Source organism: Bos javanicus, chromosome 11, assembly GCF_032452875.1.
Source record: "Bos javanicus breed banteng chromosome 11, ARS-OSU_banteng_1.0, whole genome shotgun sequence".
Classification (NCBI taxonomy): Eukaryota; Metazoa; Chordata; class Mammalia; order Artiodactyla; family Bovidae; genus Bos; species Bos javanicus.
Window position 1 is genome coordinate 9,301,663 of NC_083878.1, and position 12,526 is coordinate 9,314,188.

General features: G+C 42.9%; 1 protein-coding gene across 1 annotated transcript in view; it reads left to right on the forward strand.

Moving 5' to 3' along the window:
• MRPS9 (mitochondrial ribosomal protein S9) overlaps positions 1 to 11,748 on the forward strand; it is a 38,154-nt gene extending 26,406 nt beyond the window's left edge. The window contains exons 6-11 of the mRNA XM_061431806.1: positions 4,013 to 4,098; positions 5,186 to 5,261; positions 7,599 to 7,767; positions 8,689 to 8,797; positions 9,649 to 9,818; positions 11,085 to 11,748. Coding sequence (XP_061287790.1) covers positions 4,013 to 4,098; positions 5,186 to 5,261; positions 7,599 to 7,767; positions 8,689 to 8,797; positions 9,649 to 9,818; positions 11,085 to 11,176 — 702 coding nt within the window. The 3' untranslated portion in view covers positions 11,177 to 11,748. The remainder of the gene's footprint in view (positions 1 to 4,012; positions 4,099 to 5,185; positions 5,262 to 7,598; positions 7,768 to 8,688; positions 8,798 to 9,648; positions 9,819 to 11,084) is intronic.
• The last annotated feature ends 778 nt before the right edge of the window (positions 11,749 to 12,526 follow it).

Sequence of the window (12,526 nt, forward strand, 5' to 3'; positions counted from 1 at the left end):
ACCATGCTGACATGCATCTGCGTGGTGCTTGCAGTCCGTTCTTGACATGCGTCTGTGCGTGCTGTGTCGCTTCAGTTGTGTCCAACTCCATGCAGCCTTTTGGACTGTATGTAGCCCACCAGGCTCCTCTGTCCATGGGGTTCTCCAGGCAAGAATAGTGGAGAGTTACTTTGGTAACTAATTGAGTAACAGAATCTGCTGTTGTGGAAGTATCTTTAATATACGTTTTCCTCACATGTGAATAATTACTGTTGTGGATCTTGTATGTTGGAAAATCAATTTTTAAAAACCGATTCAACTTACCGCCTCTGTTCATTTCAATCAGATCACTTCTTTTATAAAATTATTTTTCTAAATATATGATGGAGCTTTAGGTAGTAAAAATGTATGGTATCGAGTCACAAGCACTCCTGTGTAGTTACTCCTGGTGTGTACTTTCCCAGAAACTTGTCTCTGTGACCTGTATGTGAGACTGTTTTGTTTGTGCTGAATAGCAGTACATGAAGTGTACCTGTATAGCATACTGTGTTCATGAAGTGATAGCCATGGTCTCCCGTGGAAATATGTCTCTTGGAACTCTAGATAAACAGCATGATGAAATCCACGAGAAATGAATTATATGTATGTTTATTTCAGTTGGTTTTGTATATGCCAGTAGCCAAAAAATTTTGAGAAGATTGTTATTTAGGAAATTTATTTTCTGTGATTTTCTTTTTCCCAACAAACATTTTAAAGTCTCAACTGTATTGAACTAGTAGCTAAGATAGTAATTACTGTTAGTTGTATATATTTTGTATATCAAAAAATATATATATACATACAGACTTTTTCTGTATCACCCTCCTAAGAAATGTTATTTGTTTGCCTTTCCTAAAATTGGAACTTCTACATGATTAATAAACCAACACAGATTTGGGAAGCCTAAAATCAGATTTCTTTAGACTAAAAATCGTATTGCTCATGCTCTTGGAAGAGTTTAGTTTAAGCATTTCTTTTTTGCACCCTGAGCATCTGGTATTTTCAAATTAGGCACCTTCTAAATGCGACTCATACATTATGGAAATCTGATGACATGAGGGGTAGATAGACTGGCTTTGATTTTATGAAATATTAATCATAGCTGTGATTAATGATTCAGCATTTCACATCTGGGTTATTCCTGTCATATTTGAAAATTATACTATTAAATACAGTATATAAACTTAGCGTGGCTGGGGTCACGGCTAATCCTCTGGCGCCCCTTAAAAATTAAGTGGAAATTGAACAATAGACCAGAAGCCAGTCCTGATAATCTGTGATGTTGGCAGTGCCTGGCGTATTTTATACTCTCGAGGATTTTCTGATGTAAATTAGTGCACATACCTCTTCAGGGAGCTGAAGCTGTAGGGTGTACTTTCCAGACGACTCTTGTCTCAGAGTAGCCAGGACAGGCTCTGAAGAGCGGGTTTATTATTTAGAAGAGAAAGAAAGGTAGAAACGGCGTGCACATAAAGTGGTTTCGCTTATTTGACACCCAAACGCCATACCTCACCCCTGTGTCCTTTCTTGGCCATTGCTATAGACCAGGCATTGTGCCAAGAACTTTACATATATTTTCCTAAATATTTAGAGAACTGAATGAGGGGCTTTAATGTGAGCATTATATGACTTGATGGATCACAACTGTCAAAGCACATCTGAGCCACCAGGGAAGCTCCATAAATGATTAGAACTTAGCATGTTCAAAATTTGGCGTGTACCTTCATGGGTGGTTTTTCTCATTTTCGACATTTTTTCTGGTGATTTTACATACACTATTTATGCATTTTTATGAAACTAAATATGAACTTCAGAAGATAAAAGCAGAGTGAAAAGTTTAAGAAAAATGTGGACTTAATGTAAACATTGCTCAGAAGTCACCAGCAAACAATAACAACTTTAGCAGCCCAAACTTTGACTTGAAACTTAACCTATGAAGCAGGTCAACTATTTTTGTTTTTGTTGCCTTGGTTATTCCAGAAAATTAAATAGATCTTTAAGAAGCTGGGTGTGTTAGTCGCTCAGTCGTGTTCAACTCTTTGTGACTGCATGGACTGCAGCACGCCAGGCTTCCCTGTGTTTCACCATCTCCCAGAGGTTGCTCAAACTCAGGTCCATTGAGTCAGTGATGCCATCCAAACATCTCATCCTCTGTTGTCCCCTTCTTTTCCTGCCTTCAGTCTTTCCCAGCATCAGGGTCTTTTCCAGTGAGTTGGCTCTTTGCATCAGGCAGCCAAAGTATTGGAGCTTTAGCCATCAGTCTTTCCAATGAATATTCAGGGTTTATTTCCTTTAGGATTGTCTGGTTTGATCTTCTTGCTGTCCAAGTTGTAGAGGTAGTTATTTTTAATCTGGACAATAGAATTGAATTAACCTAATTTCTTTCCGTAGTTCCGGTATTTAAACCCGGACTTCAGTGTACATTACTCCAGGGCATGGTTCTAACAGATCAGTAAGCCCATGTCAGAGGTTCCTCTTCCGGAAGTCTGGGGTGGAGCCTGAGACGGTGCATTTCTGACCTGGTATTGGGCTTTACTGATGGTGTCTTAGCTGTAGAACCTCTGACTGGTTAGTGATTCTTCACCATTTTGGAGATGCTCAACCCGGCTTCACAGTTTCTACATGTGGCTGCTTTTCTTCTTCTTGTCTAAGTTATCAGTTCTACTCTCCTTCCAAGAACAAACAACACAAAACACACTCTGAGGAGTCTCCCAGCCACAGGAAATGAGCTCTGTCCTCGTCTCACCATTCCTAGCCCATGGAGTATGATCTGGGCTTTTCTCACCTATGTTTATGCAAATCAAAGGTGCAGTCCTCACATCCTTTCTTCCTTCGTCTGCCCGTTCTCCCTTTTCCACTTGAAAGAAATGGATTCCTGAGAAAAGGTTGCAGAATGAAGATAATAAAATGTAAGCACTGGTCAGTACAGAGGCAGCAGCCAGGGACACTCCTGTTCTTAGAGCAGACTCTCTGTCGGCAGCTTTGAATATAAAATAGTGCTCTGATCAGCCCCCACACAAGGTTGTCCCCCAAGCTGGAGATTATTAAGACTGTTTGAAATACAGACAGGCATCTCGGAGTAACCAGTTGTGTCTTCTGAGATTAGTGGATGTTCTCATGATTTAGCAAGAAAAAAAATAAATCATCTCTAGTTCATCCTTTGAGCATGTCTGTTCCGTCGATTAGTATATTATAAACGAACACGCACATGAAATTAGTATGAAATGATGAATGAGTACACACCGATTCAACATGAGTCTTCACATAGGCTCAGTCAAAAAAACTGGGAGACGGTTGCGTTATTCTGCTTGTTGTAAACTCATTTCCTGGAAAAATGTATTTTATTAATCACCTGTGTTGCCAGATTATTGCTTTTTTACAATTCTAACAAAATGGTAAATTTCCCTTACTTGCATTACAGTTTAACAGGTGACATAGATTTGAAGTCTTTGTTAGAAAGTAAATTAATAGAAATCAAATAAAGAGAAGTAAATATTAATAGAGAACTTATAAAGACACAGACTACATGGTGAAGACTTAACTATTACATAAGTATTAAATATTAGAAAAGTTGTTCAGTGCTAAGTATAATTTTTAGTGGTATTTCTCCAAGTTTAAAGGCATATTGCTATATAAGTTAGGAATTTTTTAAGGAAAGTTTTTGGTTTTGAGGAATTCTTAAGGAAAATCATTTATAACTTTATTTTGTGTTTAATATCCTCACTGAGCTAGTTGTAAACCTTTTATAGAGCTATTTAAATCCAGTTGAAGTGTGTTACTCTGCAGAATGCTAAAGTCTCATTGAAATTACTCTACCATGCTTCAGTTTGAGTGAGAAACAGTATTGTGGAAGAGCATTTTCAGCAGTACTTGCTGTGCAGCTGTGACTTGAGAATTGAGGAGGGGTACTTTTGAGATGAGGGGACTCAAGGGAGGTAGAAAGTAGTGACGAGAACGTGCTGTCTCCCGGTCTAGCGTGTTTTACTTGCCATAGGAAGCGTATGGAAAGGTGCTCCACGCAGAAGAACGGCAGGACCAGCTGCGAGCCAAGGGTCTGTTTTCAGAAAAATCTAAATCCAAGTAAGTTCTTCTTGGTGTTAAAATACTAACTAAAAACATTCCACTTATCATTGGTGTTTCTTAGGCATTACATAAAGCTTAAAAATGTGTTCATTATTTCAGCATTAATCTTTATAATTTTTTGTGTGTTTGAGAGGATGTAAATATTAAGGTTATTATTTTTATATTACTTCATTCCAGATTTATACATTAAATGGCACTTAATTACTATATTTGAATATTATTTCTTCAAAATTTTTGTGCTTATGTATGTATGTGTGTGTGTGTGTTTTATGTATTTTGTGTTTAAAGATTTGTGCATCCGTTTAGCAAACAGTGATAGACTAGATCCATCAACTTGACCAACTGGTTTTAAATTTTGGACTGGTTAGTCATATATTTCCTCTTATTCAAAAGACACAAATTTTTGACCCAGATGACACAGTGGTAAAGAACCTGCCTGCCAATGCAGGGGAGACACAAGAGATGTGGGGTCAATCCCTGGGTTAGGAAGATCTCCTGGAGAAGGAGTAGCAACCCACTCCAGCATTCTTGCCTGGAGAATCCCAGGGACAGAGGAGCCTGGCGGGCTGGAGGCCCTGCGGGCACAGAGACCTGACTGAGCACACAGAGCACAGCACGTTCCTGTGTTTTCTCTTGTTCAAAAGACCCCGGTTTTGGAACACGGCTAGTTTAGGCTGTAAGTACTACCCCTAGCCTTTTCTTTACTTTTCATTACTACTTTAGTCCACTGACAGATTACTGTGCTTCCGTAACCTCTCCTTTCAAACAAATTATTGAAAAGCAAGCACAATTTGAATTTTTGAGGAATCTGGTGACTTGAATATCCAGCACGTTTCACACTGCCGAGTCTAACTCTGCCAACGGGACATTTGCTAGACTGGGTATCTCTTCTTTTAAAGTAGACTGAGGAAATGTAATAACCTATCTAAAAAAACTATTCACTTGGATGGAATTTTACAGCTGTGTAGTACTAATACAAAAGTGTGTTCCCCCGTCAAGAATCGCTACCACTTGTGGGATCTTTCATGGTGTAACTCTCATTGCATGGTTAATTTAAAAGAGAATACATGTGATATTTTAACAGAGACCCGATTGGCAGCAGATGGCTGATTAAGGAGGAACTGGAAGAAATGTTAGTAGAAAAACTGTCAGATCAAGACGTGAGTAATTAATCTTTTTAATTTAAGGGGACCTGTGCCGTAAGATTGTAGACAATTACTATATTAATATTTAGGATCCTAATAGTAATGTTCCTCAAGAGGCATGTGTTCCTAAGACAGTTTTCCTTTAAAAAAAAAAAATTTGAAGCTGATTCTGTGCGTAGGCCAGGAAGGTGGCAGCCTAGAAGACCCAGACCCTCCCCTGCAAGTGTGCTGGCCGTGTCTCTGCCCGTTGTCTTGGGGGGAGTGTGGCGGGTGTCATTTTTTACATCCTTCAATAGAGCGGGTGTTAATTTTACAGGCCAATGGTAAGTATAAGGAGCCGTTACAGATGAAATAGGAAAGAAACGAAGCACAGGGTGCCCTTCCTGCTTAGCATATGCAGTGTCTGTGTGGCCAGTTCTTAGAATCAGCAAAACCACCATTGTCAGGATCACCTGGAATGCTGGGAACAAAATTCGGTCTCCCACGGTCCAGGCCTTCCTCAGAATTCCCACCGGCATCACCCAGGAATATACATTTTTAGCAGGCTCCCAAAAGCCTGTAAAGATGGTGATCCGTGGTTAGGTCTCAGCCAGATTCTTATTTGCTCAGTATTCTTGCATATTTCAAAATTATCAGAGGAAATCTGATGTTTTAAATATGTTGATGTTCTGGATTTAGATTATTTCTAGAAGATGAGAGTATAGATAAATTTCACAGATTGTTTCAAGAAAGGTTTTTTCCCTCCCAATGGCAGTGACTGACATTAGCACCTTGCCACCATGTAGATTTTAAGTCATATACTTAAATTTCTCTGTTCTTCACTTACGTTATTACAGAAATTAATGTGTTGGAAAAGTTGCAGTTTGCTAAAGTGAGGTGTTGGACATTTGGTGAGTGGTAGAGCCGGAGTTGATTTCTAATAGCCTGACTGCCAAGTCGGTATCGCTGTGTTGGGTGCAGCTGAAAAAAATCTGTCTTTTGCCTCTTAACTGACTGCATCATTTCTGTGTTTCCCATTTCCTGGCTCCTTTCATTTTTTAATAAAATAACAAGTTTGTTTTCATTTTGGAAATATCCCAAAGACTTTGTTAAAGGTGCACAGCCATGAAAACAAAACAACCAAATATATAGGCTCATCTATTCATCTATCTGTCTGTAAATATATGGGGCCTTTGTACTTTGGACAAATGGAAGAAATCCTGAAGCTGACAACTGGTGTTGAGATGAAGGAGGCAGGAGTGGTCAGTGATAGCCCGACTCATGATCTCAGTTCCTGAGGCTGGCTGTGTCACACCTGTAGTTACCTGCTTGTGGGTTCGAGGGTGTCACGGCACATTCAGGGGAACTGAGAGCAGCTGGGGAAGGACAGCTGTGGAATGGAGGCGATGGAGCTCTACCAGGCTGGGTGCCTAAGTATCTCACCCTTCCTTAGACCGCTTCTCTCCTAACATCCTCGGAGGCAATCACTGAAGCAGCCCTTTGAATCTTACCTGTGTGATTTTTATATATTTCAAATCATTAGTGGCAGATTTTCACTATAAAGGCAGAGGTCATAAAGGCGAGCCTGATTTTTAGGGTTGGCAAAAACATAAATCAGGTTATCAGAAAGCTGGGCTTCACGCTCTGCTCACCAGGGATGTCAAGCTTCAGCTGTCTCCTCCTGCATAAACACTTCAGAGTGACTGCTCTGCTGCTAATTTTAAGGGGTTAATACCAAGTTGTTTACTTTCTAATCACATGTTCAAGAACTATTAAAAAAATGCACAGAGTAGCAAGGATAATTTATTTCAAGAGGTTGCCCTTTAAGTCAAGTATCTCTTGAATTTTTAAATAGCTTGATTGTTCAGTTTTAAAGGAAATCATAAACATTAAAGTAACACAGCTTGAACAGCTAAAGATATATTTGCCAAGTGTATTATGAAATATAATTTAAGAGGTACATTTTCTCAAAATCAGACTCTCCCCATTTTACTGTGCGAAACTCACTGGAAATTATTTATGAAGCTCCTCTTGATAGCAATTCTAGTAAAAGAGTAGAAGTCACACTCAAAGATCATCTAAATATTTTTTTGAAACGGAATTTAAATTTCACTTTCTTGTAATATCCCAATTCAGAAAAATGGATTTTTCTTTGAAAGGTTCATCTCTTTGTTTCTCTAAAGAAACGATTGAGCACCAGAGGTGCCCAGGGAGAATGCCACGCCTGCTCGCTGTTTTAGAAGCAGTGCGAGTGTCATCCTGTCAGAATTCATCAAGAAAAGCAACACTGGAAAGATCAAGTATATAAAAATAGAAAAAACTTAGCAAATGCAATTACACTCCCATCTCCTAATGAATTTTTATTGTCTGCAGTATGCACAGTTCATCCGGCTGCTGGAAAGGTTATCAGCCTTGCTGTGCGATGCAGCTGAAGAGGAATTTGTGGGCAGGTTCCGCAGGACAGTGACCGTTCAGTCAAAGAAACATCTGATCGAGCCTTTGCAGTATGACGAGCAGGGCATGGCCTTCAGCACAGGCCAAGGTAAGGCGCCCTGGAGACGAGGCCCGCCCCCGAGCACGGGGAGACGGTGGGGCGTGTGTGCGCTCTCGCCCTGTGCTGTTCATTGTGTCCGTTTGTTTATTTTTGCTGTTGTTACACTGGATTTCCAAGGTTTTAAGATTCTTGTTGACATTTTGAAAAACGGAACCCTTTAATGTCCCAAGAAAAGATGTGGACCCATAGCCTGCACAATCACGTTAGCACTTGGTATTCTCACATTTTCAGCTGGTGGAAACAACAAGATGTTTATCACAGAGTGTCTTAGATTCACTGAAAATGTTCAGTGAATCTGCCCGTCAGACGCCAAAACTACGAAACCCGAAAACTTTAGGTCCTCAGCTCACGTCTTCCTTATAGATGCCCAGAGCCATTTGACATGGTGTCACTTTAAAGAATTGAGCTATTAAATGATCCATCTGCAGCTCTAAAAAGTTTAACATCACTTCCTTTGTCATTTTCAGTTAATATTTTCAAAGAAGTGTAATCTTCCCTGAGGATTCCTTTTATTTCAACCTTTTATTCCTTTTCTTTTAGTTATACTTTATTATACTGTTCATGTATTGTAAAAATTTACAGTTGAGATTCAGTATATTCTTATTAATTTAAAAAAGAATACTAGGTAAATTTAATTAAAAAAAAATAATGTAAACAAATGTGAATTACTTGGTTTTAGTACTTCTAAAATGGGATCAAAGGACAAAACACCCCCATAATAAGTTCATTACATCAATTATGGTATAGTTTGCCTGTTTTATTTTTGTGTGACATGTAATAATTATAGAACTTTCCTAAATAGAGTGTTAGGTATTGTTACTCTGAGGGGAGGAAATTAATGTAGTTTTGCCTCACTCAGAGCACTGGGCTTCAAGATGTTCACCGCATAGATGTCTTGTATTTTTCAAGGTAAGAGAAAGACTGCAAATGCAGAGGCGGTTGTTTATGGCCATGGCAGTGGGAAGATAGAAATAAATGGGGTCGACTACCTGCTCTACTTCCCAGTGACCCAAGACAGGTGAGATCTGCGTTTGGGTTTGGCTTTTTGATCCTAAAGGAAATACACTTGATGATACATCCCGATCAACAAGGCTTATGATTTCCTGGCGTTTGCCCAATTGCTTCTCTTTGTTGTTTGTTGTTTAGTTGCTAAGTCATGTCTGACTGTTTTGCGACCCCGTGGACCGTAGCCCACTAGGGTCCTCTGTCCGTGGGGTTTCTCAGGCAAGGATGCTAAAGTGGGTTGCCATTCCCTTCTCCGAGGGATCTTCCCCACCCAGGGATCAAACCTGCACCTCCTGCATTAGCAGGCTCGTTCTTTATCACTGAGCCACCAGGGAAGCTCCAGTCCAGGTTAATTCAGATCACTAGTGGAGGGACCGTTTTTAGCTACTCCCCTTTGGGTGTGGTTCCCTGTCCTCATAGACTTTTGCTGTATTCTGGGTACCTGCCTCCTGACTGTGCAGACCCCGCTTCCTGGGGGTTCTTTCTCACCTTGACCACCCTGATGCAAATGCTCTCATATCTCCTGATTTTTTTCTCAACTTTAGTCTCAGTTTCTTTATGTTTATAAGCATTTGCTTGGGAATCTTAAAAGTTTCAGGAATTAAAGCAGATATATATTTAAGCTCCCAAACGAGCAGGTGAGCAGAGCTTCCCTTAGTAGCATCGTCACTCACCCTCAGTGAGGCAAGCTGTGCCACTGCACCCGAAAAAAAGAGACCGACCCCACTCTCACGGTGTCTGAGTATCCGAAACAGCAGTGTCTCTGCGTGTGTTGTGGTTCCTATAAACGACTAGAGTGTGAGCGTTCTGTGAAGTCATGTGTATATGCCGCAAATCTAACTCCATCTCTTGTGATGTCCTCAGAGAGCAGCTCATGTTCCCCTTTCATTTCCTCGACCGGCTTGGGAAGCACGACGTGACCTGCACGGTGTCGGGGGGCGGGCGGTCGTCGCAGGCGGGGGCCATCCGCCTGGCCATGTCCAGAGCCCTGTGCAGCTTCATCACCGAGGATGAGGTTGAATGGATGCGCCAAGGTACGGCTAGTTTGAGTTTCTGTGAGCCCTGAAAAGTAATAAAGCATCAGCACTTTTCTTTTCAGCTAGAATTCAGACAGGTCTGGTTTGCCTTCCATGCAAGCTCGTTGTTTTTTCCCACACCTTTTAAGTCGAGTACGTGCAAAAGCCATGGGTATATGGTTAAGTGAAGTTTTGCCTTTGCTGTGTGGCCATTAAAAGTACAACGGCACCCCACTCCAGTACTCTTGCCTGAAAATCCCATGGACGGAGCAGCCTGGTGGGCTGCAGTCCATGGGGTCACTAAGAGTCAGACACGACTGAGCAACTTCACTTTCACTTTTCACTTTCACGCATTGGAGAAGGAAATGGCAACCCACTCCAGTGTTCTTGCCTGGAGAATTCCAGGGACGGGGGAGCCTGGTGGGCTGCTGTCTATGGGGTCGCACAGAGTCGGACACCACTGAAGTGACTTAGCAGCAGCAGCAGCATTAAAAGTACTCTTAACAAAATATGTGAGCCTGGCACACAGTGAAAAGAAGTGCTAGTGTTGGAGGAGTGAAGAAAACAGTGAAAAGCTCCAGCCTGTGTAATACTTATAAACACATCAGGGACAGAGGCTGAGAGTGACTCGCAATCACTCCTGAGGACTGGGAGAGCGGAAGCCACCAGCAAGACCGACTTTACTCTCCCAGAATGGAAGTCTTGTGCTGAGAACACAACTCTAAAACTTTTTTTTTTTAGATCTTGAAACAAAGTCCCAAGAAATACTATTGTCACACAAATTAAAAAGTGTAAGTTTCTTTTCTCAAATGTGTTCGTGAAGTCATATGTTACTTGTACATAATGGAGACCAGAGGTAGAAAAGAAAAACCTCCTGGATGGTGAAGTGTGTGGCAGTATAGACCTTTACAGTCACAGTGTCTGTAAGACTTGCGCTTCTGTAACGGTAAGCGCGCCAGGCGGCTTTCCTTGCAGTGACTAGTGATGCCAAACAGGAACAGCTTTGTCCTTAGTTGAACAGGTTTTAAAACCAAAGAGGAATTGATCATAGCTCTCAGAGCAGAAGACAAGCAGACTCAAATAATGTGCCTGGTGTTTGTCCCAGAAATCAGGAAGATAGCCCCGAAAAGGGAAAGCACGCTGCTGTCTGGAGGTTTATGTGAGGCGGGGAGTCGGCCGTGGGCCTGGGTGCTTCCTCTTACTCCAGGAGCTGTCGGTTCACGCGACTCAACTGCCTCCCTGCGTCTTCTGTGGTTCCTAAAGGCGTCTCTTTTTATGCTGCAGCTGGACTGCTCACCACGGATCCCCGTGTCCGAGAGCGTAAGAAGCCAGGCCAGGAGGGCGCCCGCAGGAAGTTCACCTGGAAGAAGCGCTGAGAGTCCCTCTCGGGAAAGCGAGGGGCACACGGGAGACCAGGGCCGGCTGGGCGGCTGCCTCGTGAGATGACGTACTCTAAGATGCGATGCTGTGAAGGTCGCCTTCTGAAAATAATTACTTAAAATGTTTTAGCTTTGTTCTGCTGCTTCACTTTTAAAACTTTTTCAGAAGAGAGTTTTCAAAGCCTAACTCAGACTCCTGGCGTATTTGATCTGAAAGGAACATTCAGCAAAACCCAGCCAGGAGACCTTTCTCAGATGGAAAGGCCCAGACCACGGATCTGAGCTCTGGAGCCACACTGCTGACCTAAGAGCAGCACAGACTTGAACTCCATCCTCCGTGTGCTGTCGATTTTCCAGACAGCTACACAATTTTCACAATTGAGGGATGAGATGCTTGTCGAAAAGAATGGAGCCAGCGCAGTGTCTTTGTCAGGAGCCCCGCCGAGTCGCTGATGACGACGACGACAGGCCCGCCTCTCCCGGGGCCCCTGGCAGCCACCAGTCCTCTGTCCGTTTCTATGAGTTTGACTTTTGTTTTTTTTTCTTTAAGATTCTACGTATAAGTGGTACCACGCAGTGTTTGTCTTTCTCTGTCTGGCTTATTTCACGGAGCACGGTACCCTCCAGGTTGGACACGGACTTGCAGTCACAGGATGAATCAGTTCCGAGGCTCTGGGCTCGCACGGTGCCCTGGGGGTCCCTCCCTGTGACACTGGGAATCTCGGGTGTGAGGCGGGTTTGGGGTTTTGTGTAGGACAGTAAGTCTGGTCTTCGTGTGCAGCCCTGTTTACAGCGGACAGTGTGGTGAGAGGGCCTGGCCCAGGGGGAGCAGGGGTTGAGGGCCCTGGGCGTGATCTCTGCCTGCCTGGGAGGGGGGGACACGAGTGTCCACTTTACCTTCCAAATGTGATACAAGCACTGGGGGATCAGGACAGTCCGCAGGCCCGCAGGGCCCCGGTAGGTGCCCGGTCATCGTGGGTTGTGATTCTCATCAGGAAACCCACCTGCCCCTGACCCTCGTATCCTCTACTGTTCAGTTACCCACGTGTGTGCGGGGGTCTCAGTCTGGATGGGCGGGGGGAGTCATGGTGTGAACAGGCAGTGTCCTTGAAAATGAAGGATGCTTCATTGCCTTGGCCCCTCAGAACACACAGAAGCACGATGCTCTGGATGGAGTAGCTAGCTGGACGCTGCAGACCCAGAGCTTCCACGTCTGTTAGGACGTCCAGGCTACACCCCACTTGGCAGCCCCACAGACACGGGTGTGTGGCCCGCATACACGAGGGAGGTGGCCAACCAGGAGGACCTCTCAGTATCTAAGGGAAGGTCAGCCCATCGCGTTTGCAC